The sequence below is a fragment of the Oryzias melastigma genome, linkage group LG17 (assembly GCF_002922805.2).
Source record: "Oryzias melastigma strain HK-1 linkage group LG17, ASM292280v2, whole genome shotgun sequence".
Taxonomy (NCBI): Eukaryota; Metazoa; Chordata; class Actinopteri; order Beloniformes; family Adrianichthyidae; genus Oryzias; species Oryzias melastigma.
Window position 1 is genome coordinate 29034863 of NC_050528.1, and position 14692 is coordinate 29049554.

The 14692-nt window shown below is 39.8% G+C and overlaps 1 protein-coding gene across 1 annotated transcript in view; it reads right to left on the reverse strand.

Moving 5' to 3' along the window:
* gipc2 (GIPC PDZ domain containing family, member 2) overlaps window positions 1-13228 on the reverse strand; it is an 18296-nt gene extending 5068 nt beyond the window's left edge. The window contains exons 1-2 of the mRNA XM_024281943.2: window positions 12594-13228; window positions 993-1178 (exon numbers count right to left, since the gene is read on the reverse strand). Of these exons, the coding sequence (XP_024137711.1) occupies window positions 993-1178; window positions 12594-12866 (459 nt within the window). The 5' untranslated portion in view covers window positions 12867-13228. The remainder of the gene's footprint in view (window positions 1-992; window positions 1179-12593) is intronic.
* Between the last annotated feature and the right edge of the window lie 1464 nt (window positions 13229-14692).

Here is a 14692-nt window from a genome sequence, read left to right on the forward strand (position 1 = left end):
ACATGAGAGCAGTTTGACTGCTTTTGCATTGAAGTCTGCATTGATAGTGATCGATTTAAAAAAGTTCCAACAATAACTTCAGATTTACTTTTTGTTAAAGCAGCAAAAATTCATAATTTAGTCTAACCTTTTTCTAAATCCACAGATCCATCAAATGTGTTTGTTTTTCCCTATTTACACATTAAGTTTAAATCCAGGAAAGTCCAGTGAGAAAACTTTTATTCTTCAAGACATTTTTAGAAAATTTTCTTTTTCTTTTTTTGCTAAAGTTTCAACAGTATCTGGTATAGAATGCATGAAACCTCGTACAGATGTCCTTACAGAGACATGCAGTCACACCTGTTTGAGCTCTAGGTAAATGCGTAGCTTTTGAAGGAGTATCATCATTTTGTCAACCTTCTTCATTGAATTCTTAAGGCTCAGTAACCCGCAGGACTGACGCAGAAAAACTGTTCACTTAAATCTTTTTTAACCCCCCTCTGATGAAAATGATGATGTTTTTGTAGCATTTTTCTGATGAAGGAAGACATGTATTAAGTATTTCTATCTTTAAATTGTCGTGAATCAGAAGCAGACGCTGTTTGAAAAACGTATTATGTATAAAACACGCTGGCGGGCGCCAAGCTGTCAGCAACAGAGATGGGAAGGGGGGCGGGGTCGCTTCTGGGCCAACAGTCCCGCCCACAACTCAGGTGAATTTCTAATGAACTCCTGCTGTTCTGCAGAAACTATGTCCTAGAAAAAAAACCAAGTCTTTCTGAGCTCTCCAGTGATTTCTAAAAATAGATCAGAAGATGACCAGATTGAAACATTAAATATGAATATTTTGTTCCAGGTATCAAAACTGTGAGATACAAAGAACTTTTTCTAAGTTTGTGTTCAGTTGCTGTGAGTGAAAAGAGAACTGACTGGTATTTATCTTAATGTTAGCCCCACAACCCTGACTTGAACAACAACATTCAGTTTCGGGACGTTTCCCAGAGACAGCTCACCTTTATGAATGCATATCCGGCTCCGTTGTCGGTGATGGTGAGCCCCAGAGCCTCCTCAGATTTGAACACCTCAACCTCCTTTTTGATTCCTTTAACGTGGGCAAAGATAAAATCTTCTAGACCAATTTGGCCCCCCAGCAGCTTCTCCATGTCGATCTTGTGGGTGTTGAGAGTGCAGAACATGATCTGAAGAGACAAGAAAAAATGAAAAATATTAACTAACAGATTTAATCCAACAGCATAAAAAATGGCAATCAGTTCATAAAGTAACAAAATAAAAGCATGATGATGACCACAGTTTTAAGTATTTACAACTTGAATAACCATAACGTTAGAATATTTTAAATAATCAGAAATGATCAGGCAGCAGTTTGTTAGCAGTGAGTATTTAGATGACTAACAATAAGTTAGAGATATAATGAAAAACTCAGTGGATGTGGTAAACAATGTTTGTTTCACGTCACAGATGATCAGGATAAGGAGTTGTGTTGATAGACACACCTTATTTAGTGTTTCTATATTCTGTTGTCTACAGTGTGTTTTAGTTATTGGAGCCAAAATAAAAAGATTCTAAAAGAAAAACCTTTTCATTGTAGGGCTGGGCGATATCCCTAAAAATAAAATCAAATTTTTCATTCTAAATTCAATTTTAGTTTTTTTTTCTCCCTTATGATGGAACATATTTCACAAAAACGATTTTACTTTAACATTTTCTTTGGAAATTGTCTGGAACACAAAGTGTAACTAAATACAAGCTGTAAAAATGTGTGTGGGCTGCCATTTTTGTTGCAAAACCAGCTTTTTTCCCCTCCCTTTCTGCCTCACGGAGCAAACTCCTCTTTGCTAGCTGATGCTCTCACATCTGCACTTTGTGAGAAACAAGCTAACTTTACTCCCAATAACTGAAGCCCAAGGGAGCAGAGAGTTGGAAAAAGGAAATCTCGAACAGAACAATAAATTCGAATTAATCAATTGAATCAATTTGTCGCCTCGTTCTAGTTCATTGTGCCATCAATGTCAACATTCTTTGGTCTAAAAAGCTGATTTTATCAGTCATGACATGAACACATAATGCTACTCGACAGACGAGCAGCTCCTCCTGGTCATAGCGCCTTCAGGTTAGTAGTAGAGGTCAGATGTGGACGTTGAACTTGGTGAGTCTCAAAGTGTCATCACCAAAGTTTCATCATATTGTCAGAGTTTGTGACAGACCCAGGAGTGGAGCCCCACCAGTGACAGACCAGAACCTCAGGACCTCTGAACTCTGACATGGTTTAGAAAACGCCACACAGCTGCAGGCCGTTTACCAGATGTGAGAGTTCTAGGGTTTAAAGACGAACCATTTCACTCCTCCCCTTTGACTGGCATGACAGACGCCCGATACCGCTGATTCTACTGACTCCAACACACCACCATGAATGTTTGAGTACAAGACCGTGTGACCTGGACAATGCAGCAATGGTCTACAGTCCTGTTCACTGATGAGTGTCGGGTCACCTTGAACATAGTCATCAGTGTTGATGCAGAAGGCGATGTGAGCGATACGCCAAGGTCAACATGGTCATCAGGATTCTCTTTGGAGCAGCAGTCTGGACAGACATCACCAGTGAGACCCAAACCGATTTGGTTCTTGTAGACCAGGGGTGTCAAACCCAATCACACAAGGGGCCAAAATCCAAAACACACCATAGATCGTGGGTCGAACAAGATAAACATTTATTGAACACTCTAAAACTACATTTTTAAAACTTTAAAAACAGAACTTTTTAATGCGGACCGAACTTCAGGTCATGGCCGATACCGGTACCCTAACCCTAGCCTGGTCCCCGTGCAGTACCGCGTCCGGAACCAGAACCTAGGGTAGGGTCCAAACGTTTGTCTTCCTAACCCTAGCCTAGTCCGTGTCTGGTACAGAGTCTAGAACCCTAACCCTAGCCTGGTCCGTGTCTGGTGACTGTGTCCGTTACCGATTGTCTGGTACTGGGTTGAGGTTAGGATATCGGTGCGGTCCACGACCCAGTACCACACCAGTATCGGTTTGTGACCACAAGGTTTTAAGGATTTAATTAGACGTCAAAAAAACGATGAACTGGGGACACCAAAAATGTAAATTTTTGATGGGTCCTTAGCCATGCGCCAAAATGTGACGATTCAGTAATGAGAATGAGTGTGTTGCAATATGTTTCCAGCGCAAGTACATCGGGCCGTTAATAACAAAAATATGAAATGATCGGGCAGGGTGGTTGGAATCACCTAGCCGGCCGGATCCGGCCTCCAGGCCTTGCCTTTGACACGTGTTGTAGACGGCTCAGTTACTGTAGGTTCTTCCCTCAGAGACATCATAGAACCATCATCATCCTCCAAATCCAAATTTCTGTTCATGGAGGACAATGTTTCACCACATCATGTCACAGCCAGACTTTAGGAAGTGTTACTGTCTTATGGTATGACCAGCAATGACCTCTGACCTGAACCACACAGAGCATGTCTGGGTCCAGCTGAAGCAGACAGTGGATGATCGGACCTCCAAGTGATCTGTAGAAGTACGTGTAGCACTAGCGGAAGAGAGGAACACCTCAGAACAAAATCATGAGTTTAGTGAGGATCATGAGACGTCACTGTTAAGCTGTCATTGCAGCAAATGGTGGAAAAACGCGCTATTGACCTGATCGATGTTTGTTATTTCAGGCTGTTTTTTTATTATCGTCTTTATTTTGGGGGTAATAAACATCAAACTAAAAAAATAGTATGTCTTCTCATTCATCATTGGTAATATCAAATGGGAATAGTATGTATGTCATTAAAAATTTGACCAAATAGGAAAAAGCACTCATGTAAATAACAATACCCCTAACTTATTGTGAGTGGTGCATTTCTCTTCCACGTTCCCGTGTTGCTCTCGTCATGTCTGAACTTTTCACACATTTTTCCATCTTGCTGTAGAAATGTGAAAATCTGGCTCCACACTTTTTGAGCGACACGTCTGGAAACGTGATCGGGGCGGAACTTTACACAAGAGGCCTTCTATAGCAGACAGTGAAACCTGGGAGGAAAAGGTCGTTTGGTTGTAAAACATTTATTCGGTGCCAACTCAGCTGGGCAGGCGGGGGAGCTATCAGGTTTAGCTTCACTTGGGTTTTCAAAGCTGTGAGAAATCTTACCGTCTAATTCCTATTCAGCATATTCAACAACAGCAGCAGTAGCAGCAGAGCTTAAACTTGTTCTGAAAAAGCTTTCGTGCACCAGCAGAAAGGAGCATGTTTTTGTGCATGTGTAGCTGCCTCGTTTATCTTGTGGAGTGACCATAAAGGAGGAAGCTCAGTGGAGAAAAGAACAAGAACACTAAACAAAAATCGAGGTGGAATGATATGTGTGGAGAGCTGACGAGTCTTTATTTATTCCAAACAGATGCCTCACCCTCTTCTTGGCTTTGCCCGGGCCAGCGTATTACCCAACAACAGGTGGGAGGAACAGCAGTAGACACCTACACTGGTTTCCAGGGCTGCAAACTCCATTATGCTGCCTCTCCTGCTCTCAGAGCTCCTCTGCTGCTGCCGAGCGGCTCGTTCAGGCGGCAGGTGTAGCTATGATACGCTGCTGCGGCCGCCTTCTCCGACAGACTGCCTGGGACAGCTATGGCAGTGCCATGAAGAGAGGCCACACTACACGGGTTTACATGAAGTTGATTTATCAGCATCTGAAGCAACTGTGTGCCAGAGATTTAGAGGAAAACTCTACAGTACACAGAGCTGACAACTACTTCATGATATTGCGTAAATGGGGGTTAATGAGTCACCTATTCTACAAAGCCAGTTAGAGGAGCTTAGCATGTTTTCAAGGAACTACAACAGAACTGAAACCTTTCATTTTAGTGTTCTGTGCTGCGAGGTTCCTGAACCAGATTGTTTTCACACTTTTCCCTTCATACTGTGCCTTAGAGCAAATATTTTATCCCCGCCACACACTCAAAAATCTGCACATAACCAGTACAGTGAAAACAGATTTTTAACATACTGAACAAACCTTAAAAAAAAAGAAGAAGAATGTGGCCAAAATCTCTTACAGGGCTCCCAAAAAATATTTCCAAATAAAAAAAACGAGACCCAAACACTTCTGGGATATCCAAAGGAAGTTTGGAAATGATTATGGGATGGCAACAGGACCTACGGCTTTGACCATTTTGAGGCAAAGTTTGAAATTTGGTAATTTCACACAATATGGGAAGAGAAAACTTTTGTTCAAGGAATCTACAAAATGTCACACACCAGCTTAAGTCTACCACCACTGCTAAATAGGGCTGGGAATCGATAATAACTCCCAGAAACAATTCGATTCACAAGAACCAGGATCCCCCCCAGATTCTTTAGATCCTCTCAATTCGATACAATTTAACTTTGAGTTTACACAATTTACACATTTAGACACATTTAATGGTTGAAAAGTTGCAGTATGTTAAAGATTTTTGAGTTTAAGCACTGGCAACAAAGGGTTAAAAGGGTTAATCATATAAATTCAGTATACATTTGGCGACGTGAATAATCCTCATCACTCATATGAGCAGATTTTCTCCTGTTATAGACAGTAGAACTGACACCAGCATTACTTTTCAACAGTTTTGCAGCAAATCTCCAGGCGTGCTCCTGCTACATAACTGCACTTCAGCTTTTTCTGAGTGGAACACGGCGATGCCGGGTAACGCAGCCTCTCCTCCTTCTGAAGTGTGCCTGCCATTAAAACACTGTTGGCTAAAAGCTCAGGAAACCTGTTTCTTTGGCAACTGAGCTGCAGACAAATGACAGCCTCTTGAATGGCTCCTCTAATGACACACGAGAGGCTCAGAAAAATTAAGGAGGGGATATAAAGCTTTCAGCAGCAAAGGACCTTGCATGCAGTTTGATGGAGAGGCTCCATTTGGTTTAGCTTGAGTTTTCAGAAACCTAAACAGATTTTTTTTGGTTAAAATCTCAAACAAATAGAGCAGAAAGCACGTTTTAGAGGTGTGAGGCAGCACTCTCCTCCTCCGATTTCTGATGTAACAGCACCTAATTACTCACCAACATGTCTCTGAACATAAAAATGAACACTTTGTTTCTTTTACTCCTTAAACACTTTTAAACATACTTGAAAACCTTAAAAGGGCTTTATTCTATTACATACTGAAAATAATAAAAACAAGAATCTGTGTGAGACAGAGCCCTGGAGAGGAGCTCAGAGCAACCTTGTGTCCCGGCGCTGTTGATCAAATGTTTCCGCTGGGTTGAGCATCTTTAATGGTTAACAGGAATGCTGATGTAAGCTCTGTGTAATGTGGAGGGTTTGAAACAGGAAATCACAACGATCAGCATCAGCTTCAGCATTCATTTACCACACCAAGGATGTGAAGCTTTTTCTGTCTCCATCATTCCTGTCCAAAGTGTGAGCCCCCACTTATACCCTGCAGCAGCAGGGATTGGCTCCAGCAACCTCCCAGGACCCCACACAGGACAAAGCAGGAGCAGCAGACGCTCTGATAGATGGATGGAACTGGTACATTTCAGGTTGTACCAGATTGTTCGGCAGGTTGGTGGGAAGCTTGGTGCAGGTTCAGGTGATGACCAGAGAGGTCTCTGGAAGCTCTGAAAATGGCTCCTAGATTTTAACATTCAACCTGGTTCTTAGCGGTCATCACTCAGTGCAAACATGAGTAAAAAAATGCCACAAGAAAATGGTTATAACAACAAATACATGATTTTCATTGACGTGAGTCATCATGACGTTAAACTCCAATAATACATACTTTGCATCAAATCCAACGTTTGAAGGCAAATTCAGACAAAATAATCCTAATCCGTATCTGTAAAATGTAAAGTTAGCGAATTTGGTTGCCATACGCTGTCAGGGCAGGATTGCTTTCACAAGTTACACCACAAACATGAGGCAGCAAACAAAGCAGACCCACCCAGCAGGACGCATCTCCAGGGATTCCTGGTTAAAAACATACTTGAGTGCATTAAAGGACAACTCCCTGCAACAACAGGTTCTGTGGCTCTTTCATGTAAAATATTCAAACAGTAGGGAAATAGATGTAAATGCTCCCATGAGCCTTCAGGCACTGTCACAGAAGCACATCTCAAACTCTAGCAGACTCCAGCAGAACATTGTTAAAGACCCTCAGCTTTATCTCCATACGGCTGCATGCCACACCGATTAGGAGAAAATCCTGACGTCCTCTGTGCTGCCGCTGCTTAAAGCTTTAGAGTCTGAGGAGCTGATGCTTTCACAAAAGCTGCATTCAAAAAAATGGCAATAAAAAGGATCTTTAAGGTAAGATGAGAACTAACACTAAACCACTACTAACTACCTAATGAATAAGCAAATGAGCTTTCTCTTGTACCATTAAAAGGTAAATAATATCACCACATTTCTCAATAGTGTTTTCAATAACTAAAAGGTAGACAATCCATCCATCCATCCATCTTCTTCCACTCATCCAGGACCATGCAAACCTCAAACGTGCTTTAGTCTCTGCTAAATATCAGAGGGAGCTTTAAAAGACCATTAATGTACCTCTAGCTTAAAACAAAAAATAGAAGTTAAAAAAGAAACACTTATTTTGCCTTAATTGGCACAAAGGTACAATAACGACATGTAACGCTCAGCGAGGAACGACAGTAGAGTCTGAAAGGAGCTGAGATTACAGACTGCATGTGATGGTTTGAATTCATTTTCCATCCTTAGGTTTTACTTCACCTAGTCCAGGGGTCTATGGAGCCACATGGGGCTCTTTGACCCCTCCACGGTGGCTCTCTAGTTTAAAAAAGATCAAATGTCTATAATCTTAAAAAGTAACTGTAAAGGAAAACATAAGTACGTATAAGTAAAAAGAACAAAGGGGAGCTAAAGCACAGTATGTATCAGTCGGTGAGGCTCCTAACATTACCCATGATGCTCCAACAATCCATCAAGCAGTGAGGTTTTTAAATCGAACTAAAACATTTGGACAGATTTCTGAAGGATATACCACAAATAATCAATTCCAGATCAGTAAGCCCAACCGGAATTCATGCCGGATTTTAAGGCAGATTTTCTATTTTTGGACAAATTCAAGAGTTTTCAGTGCACCTTATAGTTTTCAAAATATGGTAAAGAGAAATTAAGTAGCTCAGACTTAAGTTTTGCTAGATAGCTTTACACATTTTTAACAGAAATTTAATTCTTGTAAAGAATTTTTACATTTAAGGTTCAATATTGGGGCTGCACGGTGGTGCAGTGGTTAGCGCTCTCGCCTCACAGCGAGAAGGCCCCGGTTCGAATCCCGGCTGGGACCTTTCTGTGTGGAGTTTGCATGTTCTCCCCGTGCATGCGTGGGTTTTCACCGGGGACTCCGGCTTCCTCCCACCGTCCAAAAACATGCTTCATAGGTTAATTGGTGACTCTAAATTGCCCCTAGGTGTGAATGTGAGAGTGAATGGGTGTGTGATTGAGGCCCTGCGACAGACTGGCGACCTGTCCAGGGTGTACCCCGCCTTCGCCCTTCAGTACCCGGGATAAGCTCCGGCACCCCGCGACCCCGAAAGGGAAGAAGCGGTAAAGAAGATGGATGGATGGATGAAGGTTCAATATTCAAGATAATATATGTCAGATGGTAAAAATAACCCAAAAGCATCTATTTTATGATTGTAATGTGGTTAGCAATTTTTGGGGAGATTTATATACATGGATTTCAACAAAAAATATAATTCCATAATTCACGTATTCCAATATTCAATTTGGTTGTATTGACAAGAGAGAAAATTCAGCTTTTATTCAACTATTTTGTTATTTTTGATACATTTTTGTTCACAAACGTTGATTTTTGAAAGAGAGTTGCAACTTTTTGTTTTTTAAAAAGGAGCTTCACCTTTTTTTGTAAATCTTTAAAAAAAACAAAAATTAAGAATGCCACAAAACTTTTAAAATGTTTGTCATGATGTGATTTTTCCTCATCCTTTAATTTATGGATGATCTTTGTTGGATTATTTATGTATTGATGCCTTAAAATTTAATTTAGATTTTTGAGTACAGTTAGAATTTCTTTCCTTTTTATTTATATACATTATACATTTTTATTTTATGTTGTTTAATTAGTTTATGTTATAATCGTTTTTTTGTTTGTGTTTTCTTTTCTTATTCTCATTTACTAACGATTAAATTGAATTAATTTTGTCATCACATATGCACACATATAATGTCATGTTTAATGTCTACAATCTACTGGTGTTAAAATAAAAAAAAAGGCTTCTGGCAGAACAGCAATATAAATTGAATGTTTTTTTTTTTTTTTAATTAACTGCTGACATCACCCTACCAACTACAACATCTGCTGGATTGAGATGATCCTATGTGACAAAGTGTGTCTTTTATTTTGGAAAGAAGTCCTGTGAACCTGTGGCAAAAGTTATAAACTATTTTAAATTTTAAAAAAAGACCTATTTTAGGTTTATTTATGTCAAGCAAACAATGTTTTATTTATATTTATTCTAATAGAAACATAAATACAAAGGAGTGTCTTTTTTTTCTAAAGGCTGAACTCAGACTTCCTGAGTTGTGAGAAATCACTCTGAATGGACCAAAATGTTCACCTTCAAGTTGCGAGATCCACCTTTATTTTAGCAACTTTCTTATGCTGAATTAGGTTAACTACCTGTTTTATTTTGAAATGGTAGCCATATGTTCATTAAGCTCATTCATTATCAAAGCTGGACTCTTAGAAGGACAATTTTCTCTAGCTTTCCAGCAATATCTAGGGCTGGGTATCGATAATAATTTCCAGAAATGATTTGATTCACAAGAGCCTGGATCGATACGATTCCAGTTTTTTTTTTTTCGGTTCTTTCGATCCTCTCAATTCAATTTGATTCAATTTTGAGTTTTTACACAATTTCCACATTTAGACACATTTGTTAAGAAATACATTAATAATCTACTCTACGTTTTGAATCTATTTATATTAATCAGATCCAGTTCACATACTGAGAAATGTTATAGTAAAATAATGAGATTGTTAATATCATCCAGTGTTACAGATTCTCTAAAGGAGAAGTTCTAACAAAAATGTTCAAATCTTTAACATTGGAAACATTGTTCTGCTTCTCCTGGAGGACGTTTCAGTTTGGCCACTAGGTGGCGATCGCACTGCAGCATAAAGCTTATTTCAGAAGAAGAAGAAAGTATGAGCAAAAAACTGTGTTTTAGACCACAAATAGTTACTTTTAAATATTTCCTTAAAATAGTTTGGAAAATTCATGCCTGTGAGTTTATAAAGATGTTTATTTAGTCAGTAATGTATGTTTAGGTTGACCAAGCGTTAGCATTAGCTGTCCTATGGGAAATTCCATTAAACGTTAGCATCAAGCTAGAGGACTTTAGCTTTATGTGCTAAATCAATCTCTATTTTTATTAATCGATTATTGATCTATTAAGCTTAAATCAATTCAAATCGATGAAACGATTTTATCAACCCAGCTCTAGTAATATCCATGTTTCACTTATAATCACAGAATCTTTTTTCACCCACCAGATCCAGGTACAAAACAGTCTTAAGCATTTATCTGCGTCTGAATAGAGATGCCCACTCTCTCTCTGAAACACCTCTGACCCTCTGAGCTTCTTCAAGACGAGTCCTTGAGTCATATTAATGAGAGTTTTTCTGACACTTTCTCAGGTCAAAACATGCAGCAGATTCTCTACAGAGGAAGAAGTCCTTCACATCCCACACACTCTTCCTCCACAAAGCAAGAGGAGAACATGTAGACAGGACCACAAACATTTCCCTTTCTTCATCCATCGCTACTGAACAACTCTTTAGATTTCTCCATTAATAATCTTTCTTGTCGTGTTTTAAAGATCTCTGACATGGGAAATATTTCACTAAGAGTTTTTTTCCTCCAGACAACTGGTCTGAGGTTCAATTCCAGGGCACCAGGTTAGATAAAAGGTTTGTGCCAAAGTAATGAAGGTATGGAGATCTCAGCACTTAAAGACTTGACAGATCAATACTCAGAAGCTCCTAAATCTGTTTCTGTTTTACTTCAACCTCCTCAGAGGATCTGTCCTGTCTCTCTAACCTTACAGGGACTTTGGAAATGTGAAATGGGGTCGAGTTCAGTCCTGAACACAGCGAGGTTTGGTGGTGTTTATGAAGGGAGGAGGCCGTGGGCAGATCTGCTTCCTGGGGTCCTCTGGGATGATGTGGCAGGGCCTGGGACCAGTTATCTGGTTAGATTTGGGGCCGTGCCCACCGGGCCGGATGTCAGGGACTCCCAATGTGCAACAATGAACGTTATCGCGTCAAACTCCGCCACTCCGTCTGTGTGATGTCCTTGTCCCTGATTTATCTGCAACATTCTTGTGAATAGATGAGTGTGACGCTTTGAAGAATGACGGCTGAACAAAACTACACTGATCAAAAGTTCACATTTTAGAGAATAAAATTTAAGATTTCAGAGAAATAACTGCTTTGACGGATTGTTATGTTGACATTAAGTCAGTAATTTCACTCTACTTCCTGTTGAGCAAGAAATACAGCTCGACCCAAACAGGAGTTTATCTATTTTCACTATGCATGACGGTGCTTTCTTTGGAAAGGCCTGAACTCTACATTTGTCTCAGAGATCCTGAAAAGGTGAAAATAAAACTTCCACGGGAACAAATCCTAGTAAAACAGGCGTCATTATAACCATTATGAAAAAGGACAAAAAGCTGTTTGACAGCTTCAATGAGCAAGTTCAGGCAGGAATTTTAATGAGACTGAAAAGATGGCTGCCATAACAAAAATTGAGATTAGAAACCGTACATGTCAACATTTACCGATCTGTGCGTGAAGCTCTGTGTGATTCATGGTCAATGAATCTCACCGGGCCAATGTCTGAATGAAGCAACTCATGTCTGAGCTTCAAACCAAGAAGAAAACTCATCTTCCGAGCGTGTCACCCATGACTGCCTGTGAAAGGATTCACTCACAAAAGAAGCTGCTTTTGTTTCCAGCAGGTGGAAGAAGAAGAAGAAAAATAAATCACATTTTTTCCATTTTCTGCCTTTGGAAGGGTTTTTGTGAGCGACTCCCATAAATTGTCCCGGACACAAACGCTGGTGTCAGCCCTTCAGTCACACAGGTACAATAGACGTGGACTCTTGTCAGTCTAGCAAGGCCAAAGGTGAAGTTCCGGTAAAGAGTTTACAGGGTGTGTCTTAAGGAACATGACACAAAGCTGACTTTTAGAGACAAACACGAGACTAAGCTCCCACAAAATCCACTTAAAAACTGTTTACCTCAAGCCTTTAATGCACTAACTTATTGAACGCTTAAAGATTTGAAATAAACAATAAAAATGTTGTTTTTAAAGACACAAAAATAACTCAAATCAGTCCATTTAACGTCCAAAATGTTTTTGGAACTTTTAATTAATTGATAATAACACCAAAGATGTTAAAACTATTCCAGAAAATCTTTATACTTTTATTATCCTATTTACTTATCTTCTAATCTGCATAAAAAACACGACTACAGGTCAAAGTGAGAACGTTACAGCAGGTGTAACCCCCCTCCCCTCCCCCTCCCGCTGTGGGACAGGTACATCTCACCTGAGGTGGGCTTATGTTGAAGGCGTCTGCGATCTTGGCGTACAGCTCCTTGATGTTGGTAAATCCCTCAATCCTCCCCGTGGGGCTTCCGTGCGCGAGCTGCGTGTGGAAGACCAGTTTGGGCCGCAGGTTGGCAGGTGGAGGCGGCAGCCCCGCGCCGTTCACCGACGACTTGCCCAGACTCCCGGCGCCCGCGTGCCCGCCGCCGACCTCCTCGTGCTCCACCAAGTGCTCCTTGGCCTTGTTCTTCTTCCTCCACGGTCCCAGCGGCATCTCTGTGGCGTCTGTCTTCCCTCTTCTCGGTAGTTAGAAAAGTCCGGGACGCTGCTCTCACATTGACCTGTTGAGCTCCGAGACTCCTCCTGTCCTCTTCCTCCTCCTCCTCCTCCTCCTCGGTGTCGGTCCTCCTCTCCTTTCCGTCCTCTGTCGGCGTGAGAGCCGCTGTTTTCCGGCGGAGCCCCGGCTCGTGAGAGGAGGGTGTAGAAAGTGGCGTGTGGGATAAAGCTCCTCACAACCTGCTGCGGCTCCTCGACTAACAATAGCTCCTCTGTTTGTCTGTCAGCGTGTTGTGATGCGCAGGCGCAGTGGGACGGGATCAGAGGCCTCCGTGCACCTGCGCGCCGCGCACCTTCACTGAGCCCCCCCTCATCCACAAACAACCACAACAACAACAACAACAACACGTGTTTGATCCAGAGGACAGAATAGCAAGAAGGACTTGTCTGAATTTGATGCAGATGTTTTAGTGTTTGGTGATCATAGTCTGTACCAGGGGTCTGCAACCTGCGACCTTATATCCCTTTATTGTGGCTCTTAAGCTTTAAACGAAAATACTAATGATCCAAATAATCAATTAGTTTGTTAAGTTTTGCCATTTCTGTTTAGGTTTTTAATATGTCAAACTACAAAGCAGAATAAAGGCAAAAAGTTTAATTTACTGTCAGAAATGTAATTTATATGTGTGTTTTTTAAAGTAATTCAAATTATAGTTTCTACAACCATTATTGTTTGGTAAATTACACTGAAGTGGTTAAAACTTCAAACAAATGCAGTTTAAATGAGTCAGAATTATGTGTTTTGTGCCTCACATCTTTAAAAATTAGAATAAAAGCTGTTTTATTTTTAATGTTGTGAATTTTGTTTTAATAACTGGATTCTAATTCAATGTCGTTTATATTTGACAGTAAAAGGAGAAAGATGATGCGCTAAAATCCTAATAATAAAAAAGATCACGTTTGACTATCTTGCATTTTATTTTGAAGTTACTCAGCTGCTGCATCAGGATCTTAATTGGTGTATTTTACTTTGAAAGGAACTTGTGTGTCCTGTTGTCAAACAGTTATAGAAACATATAGACAGTGTTGTAATTAAATACTGTATTAACATTTTTTAAATATACTTTTCTTTAATAATTTTTTATTGCACAAAAACATAAATATTGCATTTTTTCTAAACAATAAAATGGGACTTTCTGGCTCTTGCTGGATTTTAGTCTGTAAGAAACTGAACCAAATGTCTCTTTTAGTGGTAGAGGTTGCTAAAAGTGAGTTAAAGTTCACTTTTTATTTATCTATATATCATGAACTTAAAACGTTCCAATTTACTCTGAAGAAGTATTCATTCAGTGTACTTCCACTACATGGTCTATACTTGCTATACCTATACCCAAGTATAAGAAATTAACTTCAAGTAATACTTTTTTCTAGCAGTTTTCAAGAGGCTTCAGGGGGGAAACTAACTGTCCCTCCAAGAAATAATAATTTTAATGTATTGACTAAATATGGTAGAAAATAAAATGATAAATTATTGTTACTTTTGCCTTTTGCCATAAGTGCCATGTCACCATAAACAGATTCAGACGGAAATCCAACTTTTTTATTACATTTTTTTCATTTAATTTAATTTTTTTTAGTTTTTTTCTCAAAAGTTTTCTGAGAATGTTCTGCTTTTATTCCAGTATTTTTACTTTTTCTGTAGAATTTCAATTTTTTTGTCTGAAAGTTTTTTTTCCCCACAATTCTGACTAATTTTGACAATTAAAATAGACTTTTTTTCTCAATTCTGGCTCAAACTCACTACAGATTAGACCATCAGAATCA